This window comes from Fundulus heteroclitus, chromosome 1, assembly GCF_011125445.2.
Source record: "Fundulus heteroclitus isolate FHET01 chromosome 1, MU-UCD_Fhet_4.1, whole genome shotgun sequence".
Taxonomy (NCBI): domain Eukaryota; kingdom Metazoa; phylum Chordata; class Actinopteri; order Cyprinodontiformes; family Fundulidae; genus Fundulus; species Fundulus heteroclitus.
The window spans coordinates 28,830,151-28,851,484 of record NC_046361.1 but is presented as its reverse complement, the minus strand read 5'-3'; the positions used below and the strand labels follow the sequence as shown (position 1 = coordinate 28,851,484).

The 21,334-nt window shown below is 38.9% G+C and overlaps 1 protein-coding gene across 1 annotated transcript in view; it reads right to left on the bottom strand.

Annotated features, from left to right (window-relative positions):
• LOC105928589 (adenylate cyclase type 6) overlaps nt 1–21,334 on the bottom strand; it is a 69,226-nt gene that overhangs the window by 5,728 nt on the left and 42,164 nt on the right. The window contains exons 4-18 of the mRNA XM_012865926.3: nt 20,713–20,862; nt 16,659–16,780; nt 15,985–16,096; nt 13,559–13,686; nt 13,316–13,474; nt 11,768–11,909; nt 7,276–7,404; nt 7,150–7,178; nt 6,904–7,051; nt 6,345–6,442; nt 4,434–4,521; nt 2,764–2,880; nt 2,516–2,674; nt 2,191–2,366; nt 427–447 (exon numbers count right to left, since the gene is read on the bottom strand). Coding sequence (XP_012721380.2) covers nt 427–447; nt 2,191–2,366; nt 2,516–2,674; nt 2,764–2,880; nt 4,434–4,521; nt 6,345–6,442; nt 6,904–7,051; nt 7,150–7,178; nt 7,276–7,404; nt 11,768–11,909; nt 13,316–13,474; nt 13,559–13,686; nt 15,985–16,096; nt 16,659–16,780; nt 20,713–20,862 — 1,778 coding nt within the window. The remainder of the gene's footprint in view (nt 1–426; nt 448–2,190; nt 2,367–2,515; nt 2,675–2,763; nt 2,881–4,433; nt 4,522–6,344; nt 6,443–6,903; nt 7,052–7,149; nt 7,179–7,275; nt 7,405–11,767; nt 11,910–13,315; nt 13,475–13,558; nt 13,687–15,984; nt 16,097–16,658; nt 16,781–20,712; nt 20,863–21,334) is intronic.

The following is a 21,334-nucleotide window of genomic DNA, read 5'->3' as shown; positions in this document are numbered from 1 at the left end:
TCAGTTTTGTATGTTGGAATTAGGATAACTATCAACAGGTTTTCACATTAATATTTACTTCTGACAAAAATTTGAAAACAAGCACAAGTATAAACTGTCTTTAGTTTTTTTTATGTTCTTAATATAAACATGCAGTGAGTCTCCCTAGATCAGGAATCGAACCCCAGACAGCTGCATTGAGGGCAAAAAGCATCTGTGGGGTGAAAATCTCTAGCGCTATACCACATGCCGCCCCATCCATATACAATTATTAACAAATGTTCCCACCTTAGACTAGATAAATAACAATAACAACCAAAATTTTTATCTATGCTGACAGAAAGAGAGAAAACGAAGATAAAACATAAACAAGACTCTGTCAACCCCAGGATGGTTGAGGCAAAGAAAAATTTAAGCATTTCATGAATGTAAATAAACACAACTTACCAACTGGTTTCATTTAAATCACTATAAAGAAAAACAAGAAGAAAGAAGAGTTAAACACAAAGCAAATACAAATTATTTAAACAGTTATTTAGAAAATTAGGACACCCTAAGTGTCACCCTGTCATATTTCAACATAGGAATATTTAATACCGGTTTTCCAGTAATAATAATAATTATTATTATTAGTCTTCAAAAACCTTAGAAGATTATCAACAGACCTTCAGCAACTGGTATTGATAGAAAAAGGGTCTACCTGTACAATCAGAAAGACACTGCACAAGTTTAACATTGACCTTCCTAAAGCAACCGGGATGCAAACCTGGGTCCACTGTATCAAAGACACGGTCTTAGCCAACTACAGCCCTACAGACAGACTCATAACTAAATAAAGCATTCAAGGAAAACAACCTCACACACCAGCTGTGAAGCATGGAGGTGGAAGTGTCAGGCTGTGGGGATGCTTTGCTCCAGCAGGGTCTAGCCCCCCCCCCCCTGCACCATAAAACCCACCATCAGTCCCACCAAACACCTTACACAGTAGGTCAGGGACTGGTTACGAGTCCTACTGAAGTTATTTCAACAAAAAGGGGTAACTCTTTTTTTCCAGCTAGAAAACACATCTTTGTTTTGTTATTTTTAATGATTGAAACAAGGTTAATTTTTGGTGTTTAGCTGTAATTAAATCATTTCCTTTTCTACATTGCTTTGGCCATTAACTTGGGATTTTGAAAGCTCTCCGAGTGACTACGGTTTCCCAGGTCCACACAGACAAAAAGGTCCTGGTGCGTGGGAAGGGCTTTAAGATTACCTCGGGATTGTGGAGGGGCGAGCAGCAAAAACTGTGAGTAAAGTTTGATGTATTACACTTTCTGTAATACAAAGTAAACTTTTACATATGTTTAGGCAAGAATGTAGCTTTTTAAATATCTGCTCGGTTTATCAAGATATCACCTAATTGTAAAAGTGCTGCGACATTTTTGGAGATGTCTGTCCGTTCTGCCAGCCAACCGGCCGGTCGAGGCTTCGCTAAACCCGGATGGAATGCCTGACTCCCGACACAATTGCTCTCCTGCTGGCTTTCACAAGGGAGTGGAAGTCAAACACAGATATAATTCAGTCAGATGATATCTAACGGCTAATGTTTGGTTTATTTCAGCGTTTTATTTGCCATTGAGCAAACCAGTTTGTCTGAGAATATAGTCATGTTTCAAAATGGGATAGCTTTATTTAACTTTACTGTTGTGCTGAAGAGGAGGAGAGTAGATTGGGAAATTAATAATTTGCTAATCTATAACAACAGCGCGAGTTCTTCCAGGGTTAAAAAAACAACGAACAAAACAGCGCAAAACTTCATTTTTATTGTTTTAGAGCTCTTTTGTTTCATGCTGTAATGGCAGCTAGACAACAAATTTTATTGCTGAAGTAAGGGCGGTAACAACTGGTGATGCCTTTGGTTTCTTATTACTGCCACCTGCTGGACTGGAGATGTAGTGCAGTTTACTTCACGATGTCCGTATACGTCAGTAAGAAAATTTTAATAAATTTCCCCGCGTCTTTTCAGAGCAGTGGACACAGATAACACACAAATTACATGTATTTAAATCCAGAGTCTTTGGTTGTAAACAGAGCTATTGCTTAACTTTAGAACTGAATCGGTGCTACATAATTCTATGTAAATTATTTTTAGTGACAAAAGACATGCACCTCCTAAATAATCAGTTATGTACCAATCTGTAGGTAGATGAGTTGAAGGTCATGACTTACATGGCATTGGAGGTGACAAAGAGGTCTGCATTGTCAAATAGTGCTACTTGTGGCCACTCCACGAGCAGCAGGAAGGTGAGCTGGATGAGCAGCATGAGGGCCAGCTTCCCTATGCTGCTGATTTGCAGGAACACAGAGCAGGCCAGCAGCGTCAGCAGCACGCTGTAGCTGAAATACTGGCACAAACAGGAGACAGCCGCAACGCGCATCAGCAACCGCAAGTCACACAAAAAAAATGGCACGAATGCAGACGGGATTTTTGTTTGTCCTTTCGGAACGGCCTCAAGCAGTTCCAGAGCAAAGCGGTGACGCATGGCGAACTCACCTCGGGAAAGGGGCAGGAGGGGCCCTGGCTCGGACAGATCTCCAGGCCCCCTTCGACGGACACATTCAAGCTGCGGATCACACAGGGCGTCACCAGGGCTGCGGAGGTGTTCAGCTGCTCAGCGACGCATTCCGTCAAGCTCTGGGTGTCGCAGGCAAACTGAAGACGATCATACAGAAACGCATTCAGAATCCCTTCCTTTATATGAAAAATTAAATAAAATGGGCTTCCAACAACACTGATCTTACCATATTAACAAAGGCAGAGATGAAGACAAGGATAATGGAGAACACTCCAACCAGGGTGCTGTTGGTGCGAGACTGGACAATCTTCTTCGAAACGGTTTGCATTGCAGCTGGGAAAAGCTGCAAACACAAATAATTTACATGTCAAACATTGTCCAAGCACAGTGCCTTGTTAAATTTTTTGTTATACGCCTTGAACTTTTTTCCATTTTGTTATTTTACAACCACAAATGTCAGTGTATGCTGTAAGGGCTTTATAGGATAGAAGTGGAAATAAAAGGACCCACACTTAAAGATAGTAACGCATTTCCGGATATGTCTCTACCACCTTTGCAAATCAAGAGACTGACATTTTTTTTGCCAGTAGGTCAAGCTCGGTCAGATTGCATGCAGAGATAAACGGCTGTATCCAAATCTGGCCTCAAATTCTCCCCAGGCCAGATTTTAGGCCTGGCCCTTAACTAGGCCATTTTCACACATTATATGCTTTGATCTGAACAATTTTGTCTGGCTGAATTAATGTTTAGGCTTAGTCTCTTACAGGTTTTCTTCCAGGATCGTATTGCTTTTAGCTCCATCCATTTTTCCATCAGCCAGGACCACTGAGCTATATAATACACTGGAGTGCTAATCACCGTCTGTTTGAATGAGTCACTTTGAAGCCACCAGCCGCCATATTGGTACTCCTTATTTCCCCCCAGTAACTAGGGAATATGTGCGCTACAGCATCAAATAACGAGGATTTTCTCATGTTCAATGGGGACTTAAGACTTTTAAAATGTCAAATGCCATATAGTTTTATGTTATGTTCTAAAAATATCAAGTACTGAGAAAGTCATGTGCTGAAATATTTTGCATTTTATTCATTTAAATATATATGTTTAACATTTATAAATATATAAATAACAATGTACAAAAACATATATTTACATATGTGTATACATATATACATATACACATACTTATATATACATACATATATATTTAATATGAATAACATGTGAAATATTTCAGCACCTAATTTCCGAGTAGTTGATAGTGTTAGTACATCCACTGACTGTAGAATTACCTGTGAAACGTTTTCACACAGCCAGAAAACTGCTTGTTGTTGCAACCAAATCCTGTGGGATTCTGTGAGAGTAGGGAGTAGCAAGATGGCGGCCAGTGACTTCAGTTTGTCGGCAAAATCAGCACTCCAGTGTATTATATAGCTCAGTGGCCAAGACCAGCTTCACAATGCTGCCGCCACCGTGTTACACCATGAGGCACTGTTAAACACAACTTTATCCCTAACCTGTCTGCCGTCCTTAGGCTTCATGATGTTCCCTTAAATATCTCTGAGGCATAAAATACAAGTGGACTATTTATTAATTATGTGACTTCTGAAGGCAATTGTTTACGATAGATTTTATTTAGGGGTATCAGATTATAGGGAGATGACTACAAATGGGAGACACACTTCAAAATCCAATTTCATCTACTTCACAATCATGCTCTTCTTTGGCGTTACAGCCTACTGTTCAAAACGCTAATAAGCTACGCTGCAGTTTGTGGTTGTAACCACACAAAATGTGCAAGAATTTAAGGAGTAAGAATCCTTTAGCAAGGCACTGTAGAGAAAATAAAAACGAGCAACACTTTTTTTCTAATCGTTGCCAGATGAGCTCTGCTACCTTGATGCAGGAGTATATGGCACAGATGAAGAGAATGTTGGCGAGAATAATGAAGATACTGATGTAGATTCCCAGCATTACTGGGGTGCTGCGGGAATAGGAAAGACAACAACACATAAACAGTTTCAGAGGGACATTTAGGATCTGGTTCAACAAATGTTGGCATCGCTGTAGTCGGGTGATTCAGTTACATCTCCTGTTTAATTCCTCAAACAGTGCATTCATTTCTTTGTTGTTGTTTTTTTGCTTGTTTATTGTTACTTGCTCTAGAATCCAAATAAATCCCTAAAACAGCCCAGAGAGATAATTTGCCATGCGACTGTGAAAGTGATTTTTTACTCTCAGGTGAGATTATAAGAGAACATCTACAGCTTCTAACATGATTTTTAATACTGAGATCTTTTTTGCGGACACTACCCTGATTTGGCTTTTCAGAGCAGTGAAGGCAGTGAGTGTTGTATGTAGAAATAAGGCTATTGTTTACAATTTTAATAACATTAAACTTGTTGACAACCTACTAGAATATGTGCCAAACATTATCAGAGGGGATGTGCTGGGTCTTTATTCCACCTCCTGTTGTTTTAATTAGATTTCACCACATATAAAGTCCTTTAATGAGTCCGTTTAATGAATTTTGTAAAATCTTGGCAAGGAAGAAGCAAACAGTCATGTCTTTCTTACAATTACAAAAATAAGAGCACCCAGATTGTCTCAAACTTTTCTTGTCAAGCACTCCCGTAAATAACTACCACATTTTCCAGGTTTTATTCACTATTTTAAAATAGTTGTACGACAGGATTTGTATCTCTTTTGTGTTGCATCATAAAAATAAATTCAATTTAGGAAAAATCCTCTCCATTGATGCTAACATCGCCCTTTTAAAAACTCTTTTAACTTTTTTGTTCTTGTTGCGTCTCAAAGGCATTGTTGTTTCATTCACTACCTGGCAAATAATTAAAACCAACATGCCTTAACTGTACCATTAAAGGCAGCTCAAGTAACAATGTGGTTTAGTTTGAGACCAATGGTTTTATTGTGCCTTATACAGCATATAGCATAATATTCCACAAGGATATAAATAAGAAAGGTCAACAGTACCCACAAATTCCCTTGTGTAAAACAAAGGGTGGGCTGATACCACATTAACCTAATAGATAAGGAACGTCTTTCAACTTAATATGTGTGCAAACCCAGAGGAGCAAATACTTTGAGAAAGGATATCTGCAGATTGTAAGAGGGAGGTCCTGAAGCGTAATCATCCAATCACGTGATTACCTTCACTCAGGTTATACCTTCCCCTTTTGCAGATGTAGCCACTTGGAGAACTGAATACTTTTGGCAATATGGTGTATTTTTATCTACAGCCCTAAACAGCTAGCATGTTTTCTGTTAAATTGTACAAAATTAAAAAGCCGGTTTCCACTGCCGATTAAAACAAAGTAAGTCGCACTGTGAACGTACTTTACCAATAGATTTGGCTCTTTTTTGAGATTAACTCGTCAAAGTAATCATGAGTATTGCATCTCCAGATTTACAGCTTTAACTATGCAAAAAGAAGAGTCAGATCTCAAACCTTCTCAGCATAGCAAATTTCTGGATAGTTAATACGAAAAGGTTTGAGTCTCAAATGATGCCCAGCAGTCCAGAACAGTTTTTCTTACAATTCTCTGATTATTAGCAAATAAGTTCACAAAAAAAGCAAAACTAAAGCTTCAATGTCTGCAGCTAATATATACGTTTAAAGCTTTAAAACCCTTAAAGATGCTTCGCTATAATTATGGATTCTGTCAAATCTGATCCAGAAACACAGCCGATTCAATGAAAGCACATCAGAAAACTGTGTTACACACAATAAAAGCTGAAATGTCTTGACATATAACATACGAAGGCTGTGTGACGGGAGGTACTCACTGTGGAAAGATAACAATCTGGATGAAAGAAATGAAGCAGAATACTAGCAGAGTACAGGCAACATAGCCTCCAAAACGGTCATCGACTTTCTTGGAATACTGCAAAAACAAAAGACAAAAGAAATGAAAGTTTTTCGATTTGTTAGAAATAAAAACATTGTCTGATGCAGGCACAGAGCGTATTTTGGTATCACGGTATACAGTGGCAGGGATTTTAAAAGCTCCGGTTTTAAAACCAGGCAAACTTCCTGTCAAAGCCCTCCTGTGGTTTAACATCCTTTCATTGAGATACTAAAGAAAGTGTTCTCTGTTTGTATGGAGCAGTCACTGCCCCTTCCCAACCTGTTTCTGCACACTGGTAATCAGCTGGTTAACAGAAGGCTCATTTTTTGTCAGAGAGGCAAAGTGGACTTTTGGCTGTTCACAAAAAAAAAAAATACACCTGTGGTTCGGAAACTAAAGAAGTGCCACTCACTAATCCGGGTAAGGAAAATATGGTCTAAACTGCAGTTGGTTTAATACCAGAGTAAAGAAAACTTAGCGTCTGTGTCTGCATGCACCTTTTTTTCCAGGCTGGACGTCTGAAAGGTGAGAAGGAACTTCTTGACGTGGTCTTTTCTGAGCTGGTCAATACTCCGAGCATCGATGGCTCGCCCCAGGAATTCATCTACCTCATCCTCTGGGTTCATGGCCTCCTGAACGCCACGGCTGTTGTGAGAAGAATATATATATACATATATAAACGTGCAGGTTGAGCAGGAGGCAGAAGTGCAAAGAGAATCCAACAAAGTAGTGCGTGCACTCACTTGTCTTTACTGGAGGACTCATCTATCCCCTAAGAAAAGGAAGGAGAGGAGAGAAAATGTTGGCTCGTGCAAAAAAAAAAGCTCCAGCCTGACTCTTTTCATCAGCGTATGGATTCTCAGCCTCACCATTTGTCTGAAGACTTTGGAGTCTTTGGTCCTGGGGAAGGTTCTGTCGGGCACCCAGCGCGGCATCAGCCCCTCGTTAGAGTTGGCCCTTGTCCGCTGCATCTTCGCCATCATCGCCTTCTCCTCCTTCTGCTCGGAGAAAACAACACGGAGGCTTGACCAACTGTTCTCGTGCAACACAACACACAGCCAACGACAAAACAAGTGACTAAGGGCACTTTCTGTATCTGGCTTCTTTCCTGCCGACTGGAGAAGCAGACAGGCGAGTTGGAGAGCCTTATTTCTAAGTTTGTCGGTGGCAGAGAAAATACACATTTGTGGCTTTCCATCTTCAAAAAACAGCTCCCTAACCCAGCCAAAAACAAAAAGATGATCGTCTAGCTCTAAACACTTGTTTTTATTCACATTGCCAAATCTGTTTTTAGCAAAAAACCAGGACAGGAAGAAATAAATACAACTTGGAATTGAACTGAGAAAGCAGCTGATGACTGGCTGGTTTTGATTTTAATTGGCCGTGGACACACCAATCAAAATAAAACTCAACAACCTTCCTTCAATCAGTTAACACGGCATCATGAGTGCTGCAGGTCTGGATGCCCAATTCCGTTTTTTTGCTGAAATCAGATTTTCTTTTTTTCATGGTTGTTTAAACTACTATTTAAACGTGCTCACCATCAGACGTCTGTCTGAAAGGTTCAAAACCTCAAAGCAACTCTCATGCGCAGATAGCAGAAGATACACACACGCTGCTTACAGAAGTAATGTAATTGTTACTAGAAGTGTTCAATAAAGCTTCAGTCAAACATAAATAAAGAAATAAACGAGGATACCAGCTTCCCTGTGTTATTATGAAATTGTTGAGTAATGGGAGCCGACGATATATATAAATACATACTTCACGCATCAGTTTGGTGATTATAAAGGAAGTCAGAGAAAGCAATGAGCTCTAAGAAGCTGTTTATAGAAAACGGTATTTTCTAAGACATGCTCAGCCATCTCTACGGTACATTCAGGCTGCGAGAGGGTGAGAGAGAGCAAGACTTTAAGGAGTTGACAAGAAGGCTGAGCAGAGTTGCTGTTTTATCCTCCATGTCTCTCTGTTATCGAACGTGGTGGATCTGCAAGTTTTGGCAGCTTTCAGCTAATCTAAAATGCTAAAGTCAGTTTGAAAAGTGCGCCCTAATTAGTTTGTTTTTTGGTTTGAAAATAACATTAAAATCCTGTAGTCACAGTGTTATGGGAGTTTTGGGTGGAATATTAAACAATAGTAACTGAGTTCCCATCTTTACTAAATGACGAGATGGTGGTAATGACGTTCCAGCACTTTTATTGAGAAACAGAGCAGAGATTCACATAGTTGGAAAGTAATAGCACCCCACGGTTCCGCTGCAGTCTCTGTCTGTCTCACTTTCCGGCTTCCCCTGATACTGCACCGTGGCCTTGGTTTGAGACATAACAAAGACAGTCTATCCTAGACAATAATCATTCTACGCAGCATTCAGCCTTGCACTCGGCAAACAGTGGAACTTATACACAGGCATCAGGTCTCCAGGCCTCCTATGTCCGAGTGGTGTGAGGCCATAGTGACTTTAGAATAATAATTCTTATAACACACAGCTACTTAGGGATGGGTACCAAATTTGGTACTTTTATAGGTACCAACCGAATCCCGGATACCGATTCACGTACGGTACGGTACGGTACGGTACGGTACGGTACCGAGTTTCGGTACCCAAACACATCACTGTGACACTGAGGAAGTAGAAAAGTGGGCTATTTTCCATGTTGAACATGAACACAGCATCGCACACACAAGAGAGTAATGACGTCAGTAGCCGCTGGTCCAGTCAACAAAGCATGGCTGATAGAAAGCGCTATCTCCTCTTCTCAAAATGCGCAGCAGATTACACCAGCGTGGGGAAAACTTCTAATCTGAGGAAGCACCTGGTCACTGCTGCCAATTTTGGAAACTTTTCGCAATACTGAGCAACTTTTCAGACCAATCCAGTTACCTTTTCTAAAACAAGCAACTAGTGAAAAATCTAACAACTTTCTTGTTATTTGATGACTTTACATGAAAGAAATCGTTCTGGAGTTATTGTCTTTTTTGAGCGGCAAATCCCAAGCACTTCTACAAACTTCTCCAAGCCCTGTCACACAAATCTTCAATCCCTTATTCACCTCGCTCACTCTGTGCCTCTGATAACTGTTGTTTGGATAAAACTGCCATTTATTACTACATAAACACACAAAAGTACCAAACATAGGTACCGTTATCGATTCCCAGGTACCAGGTATCGGTTCCGTATCGGTTCAAATGTGAAAGGTACCCATCCCTACAGCTACTCCTCTCTCACACAAATCCAGAGTGGGTGCTTCTAACGCAAATCATTAATGACCACTTAGGGCAGGAAGGCTGGAATAAAAAGAAAACACGCTTTTATATTTCCTTATACTTCTTAAAGAGAATCTGCTGGCATAAATAATGGACGCTCACCTTCACAAAAACATCGGAAATTCTGACTCTGGTTCTAACTCTGGAGGTGATTTGAAATACAATTGTAGACAGAGTTACACAGGTCCTATCAGTGTAGACACTCAGGTTGGTCAGAACTGGGCTTCATGTCACTGAGGCACACATATCAAAGACTATACACTCCCATCCAAGGCAGAACTAAGCTGCACAAGTGCTGCGCTGACAGTGAAATAAACTGTCTGACAAAGACCAACTGGACTTCACTCAGACATGAAGGGGATAATTAGTCGCCCCAGGAACAGCTAGACAAACAAAAAACCCATTATCATCTTCTTGGACTGCAGAGATCTTTTCTAACATAAAGGCAAGACTTACTAATCTCTGTGGGACTTTCATAAATACCCTAAGAAACAACAATAAACACATATAATCATGTACACTGTTTATGTGTCAATAAAGGTCATAACCTAACGACATGTAAGCACTCGTTAACCCGCCACATTGTGTACAGGTGTAAAATTCCTGGACAAAAACAAATTTGAAAAAATGTAGTTGGTTGATTTCTTAAACTAGTTAAATGTGTACAAACAACCCAGTTGGACATAAATGCTCACACAGTTCTCTGCACAGACAACAGGTATATATAACACCCTTCACAATAATAGATGTGTAAATAGCATTAAAGTTGTTCTTATTTTAGTACAGTAGTTTAGTCACACACTGAAATATTTAGTAAAATTCCAGAAATATTAGTTTCTAACTAAATCTTAGTGCCACGATTCCTTCAAATGTAACTCAAACATTTTTTTTTTATGTGTACTGTGCTATTTCATTGAATAATAAAGACTTTTAATTAATCCATGACTTCCTGTTTTTTGGGGGGGTAAAAACATGATGTGACCTAACATCTCTTCAGAGTTGGAAACCCAACAATCAAAGCAATTTAAAGACAAATGTACTTATTGTCATAAGTCTTGAAATATCAACAAAAAATGACTACTAGCCTAAAGTTAGAAATTTCTGTATCCAGACAAATAAAACGCGGCACACTTGGCCCTGTCTTTCAGTGGCTAACCCCGTCTCTCTGCTAGACACAGCTATTGACTGAGCCTTTACTGTGACTAGCTCTAAAGGAGCTAGTACTGCCATTACCATTTTATTTTTCTCTCACATAGAAAGTACTCCTGGATCAGTGCTTCTGTGTTCAACTGGTTTCTCTGCTCCGTCTTCTCAAACCTCCAGTCAGTCGTGGCAGATAGCCGTTCACACTGAGCCTGCTTCTGCTGGAGGTTTTTCTTCCTGTTAAAGGAGAGTTTTTCTCTCCACTGTCACCACATGCATGCTCGGTATGAGGGATTGCTGCAAGGTAAAGGGCATATTGCAGGCGACTGTCCACTGTGCTCTTCCAGGAAGTCAAGGACTCGGTGCAATCTGCTGGGTTTCCTTAGACAGAAAACTTTCTAACCAATCCGTCTGTATGACTCAATAGAATTGACTTTGAAAAGGGCCTTCAGATGACATGTGTTGTCTATTGACGCTATATTAACAAACTGAAAGTTTTAAAACAAGTGAAAGTGTGACAAAGGGAGGGCTTGTCTGACAGTTCGGAAGGCAAAAGTGAAAATCCTCTAAGATTGCTAAAACGTCTTCATTCAGAGCAAAATCAAAATTAAGTCAAATTCCTTGTTGGTGTGCACAAACTTGCCAAAAAAAGTTGTTTTGGTTCTGAATCTTACAAAACTGTCACAATTTTTCCTACTTGAGATTTGTTTAATGCAACAGAAAATAATATGGATTTTTACACATCTCCGATGAGTGTGAAGGAAACTATACTGTGGCTATTGCCCATTTGTTCCATAATAAACATGTTTTTTTTTTATCTACAACCTTTAACTTACCATTATTGCCTCATCCACAAAGCCCACAACAATTTAATTTCTGTCATGCTTCTGCCTTCAATGGAAAATATAAAGGTCTGATTGTTCTGTACAAAAGTCTCTGTGTTTGTGCACTGACCCGTTTCTGGCTGCAGCCCAGGACCAGGAAGGTCTCGATGCTGTTCTCCTTCAGATACGCATTCCTCTCACCGCCATAACCAGGCTCCACCTCATAGTCCCCATTCAGGTACTGCAGCGTGGCCTTGGTGATGTGGATCCGCCTGGTATAAGCAAAGGGATGATTTTATTTACCCTTGCTTAATCTTTGTTTTGCTTTGTTTGTTTTATATAATTTTATTTTGTTTCTTTTCTCTTATATTTTTTGTTAATGCTTTTTTATTTGGGCTGTTTTAATTGTGTAGTTTTGTGTTCTGTGTTATGGATTTATATTGTTTACTTTTTCTATTTTGTTTAATTATCTATATTATCTAATTTATGTTCATTTTATTTATACTTCTTTACTTTTTTTCATTTTGTTTTGCTACATCTTTGTGTAGTTTCTCGTTTTATTCCATTTATTTTTTATTTTGCTTAGATTTTTTCTGCTTTTATTGTATTTTTTTGCTTTACTTTCATTTATTTATTTATTTTTGCTTTCTTTTGTTTTGGTTTTTTGTTGCATCTAATTTAACAGAATTTTATTTCATTTTAATTTCTTAGAAACGGCTGTTACCCAACCAAAAGACCTGTCGCAAAACAACAATGACTTGCCACAACTAATGTTTAAAGGCACATAGAGTCATTTCCAATAAATTAGAATAATTACACTGATAAGGCTAGTTTGTCAATTTGAAAAATACATTTTGAAACCTTTAAGCAGGTATTAAATATATTTTACACACTCATTGAGCCCACATTTTAAATGTTTTTATATTGGTCTGCTGTAATATTATAATATAAACAGTCAGGTTTTCTTTAGCTGTAAGCAGAAAGTCATTAAAATTTACAGAAATAAAGGCTTGGAAACAGCTGTATGTGTATAATTAATCAATATAATATGGTTCCCTTATTGAAGTGAGTTGCTGAGACAGACGAACTAATTTATTGAATGGGTCTGCAGATCATACCACAACCTCCTGAGAGTCTAGAGATGAAGTTTGATCCTCATTAAGACCGGATGTGATTTAACAACTAAGCTTAATGCTTTCACTGCGTAGGAGACGTAAAGAACTGAGCAAATGTACAGTAGGTCATCATAAATGCTTATGATACCACTAAAACAAAACAAACTGTTACATGGATGTAAATATGGGCTTACTTTGTCTTTGGAACAAAGAGTTTAGTTGTGCAAACTTGAATCAATGCCAATAATGTTGATATTTCTACAGTTATAATTCAATGTAGTCCCAGAAATAGGCCTATTACTCCAAAACTTTAATAGTTTGAGGCCATTTTTTAACAGAATGTGATCATTTTGATGATCAGGATGAATTTAAATACTTTAATCATGACACATTTCCATATCATTCTAATCCAGTGAGAGGCTAATGTGTTTTTCTCACTAGAGACATGACATTTAAATAACAAAGTCAATAAAAATATACCTCCATATAATTTATTATTGACGGATTACTCAGCAACCTAACTGATTATAACACACAAGCTGTAAACGTGATTTCCCCCTCACCCTGCTTTGCCCCCCGCCTCCATGTGATTGGCCAGCGTGACGTCATTCGACCACACGTCAAACTGCCACTTCCTGAGTCCCAGCACGCCACAGTGGACACGCCCGCTGTGAATGCCGACCCGCATGTTTACGTTGACCCCCGTCACCTCACGCACCAACCTGCAGACACGGGCACATCAGCGAGCTGCGCAGAGTAAAGCCAAACCAACTTAGGTCCTTAGGTTTTTTTTTTCTTTTACATACGAGATGGCCTCGATCATGTCGACGCCCATCTCCACACAGCAGTGGGCGTGGTCGGCGCGGGGCTCCGGCAGCCCTGACACGCAGTAGTAACAATCCCCCAAAATTTTGATGCGCAGACAGTGGTTCTCCTAAGAGACAAGAAGTGCCACAAAGAGAAAATAAATGCAAAAAATATAGAGAGAAATGTTTCCAGGGCGTAAAAAAATTTTTTATACGTTAAACAGTTTTAAATCTGTGTTTCATCAGCACAGCGATTAAGAAAGCGAGGGCCCTAAATCATGACAGATGGGGCACCAGACGCTTCCTTATATTTATTTGTTTGATTTTATTTAATTATTTGCAAGTGGAACTAATGCGTAGTACTCCAGTGTTGCCACCCATACTCCTTTCCACTTTACACCATGAAAAAAATCAGCATTTTCACAGTGAAGGGACAATGCGCGACAAGACAGCCTGTCCAGCTAACAGTTTAGCCTGCCGACATATGGCCATCAGGGGACAAGAAGTTTATTATGTCTGTAGAGAAAAGTTCTTCTGACGTGAGACGGTCTTGCCTGAAATCGAATACAGAACCAGTTTGTGCAGTAATGAAGCAAGCATCGGTACTCTGGTGTGTTTCTACGTTTGACGCCGCACGAATGTGAACCTCATAAGGAGGAGGACATAAAGAGACGAGGACAGATGACTGGATGTTAAAGTTAGCACGAAGGGTAACAAAAAACAAAAAAAAATGTTTGTCTCTTGTATCTGACAGCTGAAAGCCTAAGATTTTTATTTAGATTTTATTATCTATGTTTGAATACGTGTCAACATATACACAATGTTAAAAACTGAAGTAGAAAGGAAGAAAAAAAAGGGCAATATAAGACAAAAAGGGCAATGTTGTAAAAAAAAGAAAAGGTGTACATATTCACGGGTATCAACTTATAGTGACCCGGCCTTTTACCAGACACAACTTTCACACTGATCTGTTACCGGTTACATGAAGAAATGCCTTAGCAATATCCAACAAGTTATAAACTATCTCCCAACATGGTTTACATATGTGCAAATACTATATGATACGTTATATTTACATATAAGCAACAGTACCATTACCAATAGAAGCAGCAATAATGAGAAGAAATGTTTTAGTAATGATTTTTATACCATAATTTAATTAAATAATAATGTCTGGACATTGCTTGAGCTCAGCATTCAGCCTGATCCAAAGCTTCACGCAGAAATACAGAAAGCTTTCCTTGTTCTTCTGATGATGGATGTTTGACAATTTATTCAAACCTCTTAACTCACCAGCTCCTTCTCTTTTGTTAAAACAATTCTGTAAGACTGTTTTAACCCCTTTTAGGTCCCTTCTTATTTAAAAAAAAACACCTTTTTGAATTAAGCAACAAGTCCAGAAACATTAATAGAGTGACATCAGCAGCTAATTTATGATGGAAAATATATTTCTGCCAATAATCCGCACTTTAAAAAGAGCTCAGGGCAGTTAAATAAAAATTAAGATAAAAAGAAATATCCATGTTTCTTTCTAATTAGGGTAAAGAAATCTTTCAATTCAGCAAACATGTTTCTTCCTACTGGAAGTAATATTAATATTTTATAGTAGGTCAGCCAGAGTACTGACTATTCGATGTTCTACAGAGGGAGCTAATGATTAGGGTGATGGAAAAGAGATGTTCAACCTGAATTTCGGCGGAAACACGCACAAAGCTGATCAGCAAATGTTTTCGTTTTGTTTTGTTTTTTCAAAACGAGAGATATTTCCTTTCTTATAACGAAGGACCTTCTTGGTTGCATAAAAGTCATCTTAAGTCTAAATCAGCCAAGAGTGTGAAGACGCTGGGCTTAATTGTTCACACAGCGAAACGTGTTTCACCGCTGAAAAAAAAGAATGACTTGCCATTCAAACTGTTGGGTGTTTTGCAGAAATAAAATGTGGGGCACTTAAACGATAGCAAGCAGGACCATTGGTAGCGCTGTTGCTTTGCAAAAAACAAGGTTCTGGGTTCAAATCCCAACCTTGTTTGCTTGTTCTCCCTGTGTATGTGTGGGTTCTCTCTGGGTACTCCGACTTTCAACAAAATCTTGACTCTCAGGTTAATTCGTCTCTCTAAATTGTGTGTTTGCAGTGTTGGATCAAAGGTTAATATGTTTGACTTAACTTCTATTTTTGAACAATTAAAAGGAAGATATTTTAGTTCTTTAGTAAATTGCTACAACTCAATTGTTTCTTTTTTTTAAAAAAAACATATAAGATGTAAAAATGGCAGAAAATTTTGTTTTCATTTTTGTACAAAAAAAAAAAAAAAAGAAACAGCTGAGCCCCTTCCCTTCGCCTGAAAAGTTTGAGGATCGCAACCTTAGCATGCAAATGGAAAAACGAGAAACCTAAAGAGGTGCTTCCCAACGCTCCGCCTCCTTACCGATGCCAGCTTGTCGAAACGGGCAAAGAGCTCGTTGAGTGTCATGACCAGCTCCTGGGCTGTGCACTGCGACGCCAGGCTGGTGAAACCCTCGATATCTGCAAACAGAATACTGGAGCAGAGGGAAGACAAAGAGAAGCAGAGTTAAAGCGGTCTTACACCACCATAATAAGCGACACCACAACTTTTAGCTCGAATTACAGTTAGTTGTCAGCGGGACCACTGACCTCGGCCGAGCCGTGAAGTCTGACCTTAAAGTCAGCTGAAGGACTTCTGTGTGACTGTAACGTGTGTGTGCGTGTGTGTGTGTGTGTGCGTGCGCTCAGGGCTGTAATTGAATGTGTGCTGAAGCTCTCCATCTTTGGGGATTATCTTATCTTGGCCGCGGGTGATTAAGTATTCCCTCTCTAGTGTTAATTAGCCTCCACTCTGCCAAGCCACTCTACTCTCCTCTGACGCTGTGAGCGCGCCTGCATATGTGTGAGTGTGTTTGCATCGACAAGTGACAGCCCCGGTCGAAATTTTGGAGAAGATTTTGTCTTGCAAGTTTCCTTTTTTTTGTTTGTTTGGTTTTTTTTGGTGCAAATAAATGAAATCTCGCAATGATTTTTAGGTTTCATAAACTCTTCCAAGCTTGCATCACTTTTAACGAGGGACAAAACAGGCTGGCCGACCTGACATTGTCGTGTTTCTGGATGTAGATCTTATGAAACATCATGTCTTCCTTCTTGGCATTGATGTCAGCCTTCATCTCCATGGCAACATGCCTTGGCAACACTGAAAGCAGCAGACGTTCCTGGAAAAAAACACGCACACAAGAAATAGAAAATGCAGATTGTATCATTCACAAGATCACTGTCTGGATGTTAATCTACGCCTCTGAGCGCTCTCGTGTGTCCGAATGTCTTCCGAGATTTAGTTTCTCACAATAGTTTAAGCGGAGCTCCTTTACTTAACACGACCAGAGAAGGTAAAGAATCTAGTTTGGCTGTTTTTAGGTAATATTTGCTACAAAACACAGCCCAGTGTGACACTGGGCTGTGTTTTGCTGTATAAAAAAGAAACCAGTGGGTTCAGGACCTCCACCGGAGACATTCAACAGCAACATTATGAAAAAGAGATTAGTACAAAAAAAATCTCCTTAGTTGCTGCATTTCTATTTTTCATGAACGAAACAAAGACAAACTTTGCAAAGTTTTAACAAACTGGCTGCTTTGTCCAAGTTTGAAGTTAAAAGCTTAATTTTTTGAAATGCATATCTCAAATGATATCACAGTATACCGAGACGTTCGAAAGTTTGGGTTTCAAAAGCGCTAAAATATCCTTTTTTATGGGATGCCAAGGAAAATGCTGGACTGACTGTAGTTTTCTCCTAGTTTGTAGAGTAACACAGTACTGACCCTCCCCCACCTGTTGCTGTGCACTGCTGGAAAGCAGATTAAAACACTTGGCCTTCCCTTATATAAAGAAAAATTCAGCTGTTTTGAAAAAATTCCATTCAAAAAATATACATATATAGAAATATTTTAGCTGTACTTTTTAAAAACATATGTGAAAGAGTAACAGTACAAATTGTGTTTATTTTTGCTCAAATTGACTGGTGCTCGACCCAGCTGTCCCGGACTCTTTGCTACATTTCTCTCGCTTTTCTCTCGCTACGCCTTTCCTGCCAGAAAATTGGCAAGTAAAGGCAGCTAATGCCTCAAAATCCTAAAACAAACAAAAATATGTTAAACTTTTAGACATTGTGATTTTATTTTTTTAGCTGGTGATTGTTTCACCCCTTTTGCCATTTTTAAGCTTTGCAGTTTTTGTTTTGTTTTTCAGCAGCAGGGCATTTTGTACCTACCATGCGTCAATACTTACATTCAGTACATCCTGTAGTTCCCTTGTGCCACCCTAAATTCTCACATTTAGCCCACTATTCACAATAAAATGATTTTAAATGTAAAGTTTGAAAACTATCCTTCAACTAATGTTTATTATCATCTATATCATACGGTTTGGCATGGAGAGTTAAACATGTCCAGGTGAAAGGCCTAGGGAGGGAGGGGGGATTACCACTAATGTATAGGTACAAATTGGAATAGTGCCCATTTTCTATTCAAGGTTATGATCCTGTGAGTCTTAAACTGCCCCATCCTAAATGCAGAAACATCAAATTATGATTTAATTTGAAAAAGGAAAAAAAAGATATCTAAATCAACCTTTCTCGTTATGAAAAAGTAAATTGTTCCCAGGATTTATGGATTTATTGTAGATAACCACACTTTGTGGGAGTTCATTTTAGCAAATCCAGCAGGTCACAGAACAACCCTGAAAAACACAACTAAAGTGCTGCAGACCTCGCTTGTTGTTGTTGTTAAGATTAGTGTTCATGACTGGGAGACCAAGAGAGAGAGAGAGAGAGACTATCCATCCGATCAAATATGCTATAAAAATCCCCCGATGTGGCTTAATTAAAATGCTTCTGCAAAGAAGAGAGGGACAAAATATCTCCACAGCAATCTAAAAGACTCACCGCCGAATTTTACAAACCCTTGATGGCTGCTCTTGCTGTCAAAGTGTGGCACAGCCAGCCATGAACTAGGCTAGGGGGTAATTACTTTTTAACACAGAGGGCAGGTTTCATTTGATATTGCTTTTCCTAAATAAATGCATTTTTTTATTTACTCAGGTTAACCCGGTCTGATTAAAACTTGGCTACGTTTGTGTCAGGTGGGATTATGATGAAGAATGACAGGGGGACTTTCTCATGACATGTTTATTGTTGCTACATCGAGCCCTCACCAACCCATGAACGGTTTGTGACATCACCGTCTCTCTTGACTCTTCATCCTTAAAAACATATATTTATTTTTTTAAGATAAATATTACATGTATCATCGTCACTCAGAGCAGGAAACCAAATCCATCTATTCCCCAAGCAACTTGAGGATATTGCGGGACGGGTAAAGAAATTACAACATTTGATCAAATAAACAAGACAGATGATTATGTCATCTTATCTTATCTTATATGATATTATATTATTATTTTATCAGGTAGCACTTGGGGGATGCCACCATTATTTAGGCATTTTTGCAAGATGTAGATGAGTTTGGAACCAGTTGACCAGATTTACAGTATTTATGCTTTTACTATAACATATCTGCACTCTTCAAAGTACGGCAAATGGGCTTTGTACATAAACATATTGCTAGATGAGAAATTGCTAGATGTAATTGTTTTAAAATGTTCACTTGAACCACGTATGGTTTATGGCATTTTTGAAAATACATTTCTTTTTGGATCTAACAATGTTTTTATTATTATTATTATTTATGCTTTCAGTGAGTATCAGAACAAAACTGGACTGTTTATTTGCAATTTTGATGTGATAAATTCCCATACTGAAAATTTTTGAAAGATTTTGAATCTAATTTGATCACGGTGTTATTATGGACACCTTTAACTCTTCCTATAAAATAAATATTATGCTTGATTTTTTTAGTTGTTTCACTGTTTGGTAACTTTCAGTTGGTAATCCCTCACTTTCTGCTTTTCGGCTAATGTCTAAAAACCCATTTATGCTCAAAGTTTAATTTGCAGACGCACACAGAAGAAGTCCTCTGTGGTCGTTTTGTGCACATTTCAGTCCGTCATCAGTAAGCTGGTGGATGTGCACCAAAACGGTAACCTGACTCTCGCCAGATGGATTTCGTTCAGCAGAGCTCCACACATCCATCTGGGATTGCTCCATTGGAGATGTATTTCAGAAGGAGGGGCCTTATCAAAAATCCTTGCATATGATTGGATAAACCACTTGTCTGTCACCTTTACTGACAGACAGGTGGAGCCAGCAGAGCCATTTGGAAGATCAAGCTTTTGCCAAACTCGGTCAGGAGAAGGGTGAAAACATCGTTTCCACTAACAACAGCTTTCAAAGTCGTGTTCTTTTAAAGAATTAATATTTGGTAGATTGTAGATGAAATAGCAGCATCAATGTTACCGCTTGCTTCCTCGCTGTGAGCCGCCATTGTCGTCTGAATCCAAACAGTTGCTTCTCTGATACGACTCATCTACGAAACTCCCGCCCTCCGATCCTAATTGGCTCGTCCATTTTATGCGGTATTGAAATCCCTCCCAATGGCAGCAATTCTAGATGGATGTGTGGAGCTGTGCGGAGCCGTGTGGAACGACATCCATCTGGCTACCAAAATGGAGCAACACCACCAGTAATTGGGGGGTGGGTGGCGAGGCGCAGTATAACTCACGTGCGATCTTGAAGAGGAAGGAAGAAGAACAGTACCATTACAGAACTTCTCCATCCACGTGATGCGCTGTATTTTAATGGCCGCACGCACAGACCACCTCAGTCTAATGCGGCTTTCTGAGAATGTATTTTGTGTCTGGATGTCCTCCACCATCGTCACTGTGCTATTTTTCTCTGAATTTGGAAGCTGGCTCAGAACTGCCCTCTGGTGATTACCATACCTAACAACAACTTAATAAACGCACAAAAAAACACGAGAGCCTGACATTGTTAGAAACAGTCGGACAAGACAGGAGCATAAATGGGTCTTAAAAATGCACACTGTTACACTGATGCCCCTTTTCCACTCTTTAAAATGAAAAAAATAAACACATTGATCTTCATAAATTAGGAAATAAAGGCCACAATAAGCTTGAACTGATTCATGGTGCATGTAATGCGTTGGGGAAGAAGGTGTCCTGATGGAGTTGTACCTGCTGCTGATTCTCCCTCTGCAGGTGGAGCCTGGCCTGAATGTACCCTCTGGTCTCCTGAAAAGCTTGTCTCTGGGAAACCTCCGCCGGGTAGTGGGTACAGATGCCGATGATGTTGGTGCAAAGGAAGATGAGGACATTAGCACTCACCTGGAGAGAGCAGAGGAAGAAGGATGAGGATTTTGCAGGTTCTCTTTTCACAATTTTATATATATTTGTATGTAGTTTCCTGTGAGATATATATACAGGAGTGTCTCAGAAAATTAGAATATTGTGATATAGTTCTTTATTTTCTGTAATGTAATTAAAAAACAGGAAATGTCATACATTCTGGATTCATTACATTACATATGACATTTCATGTTTTTTAATTGCATTACAGAAAATAAATAACTTTATCACAATATTCTAATTTTCTGAGACAGGCCTGTATATATATATATATATATATATATATATATATATATATATATATATATATATATATATATATATATATATATATATATATATACATACATATTAAACATTAGGAATGTTAACATTGAGACAAGCCTAATGTTATCAATGCAGATAGGATTTACCAATTCTCATTTCATATTATAGCATAGTCATAAACTCA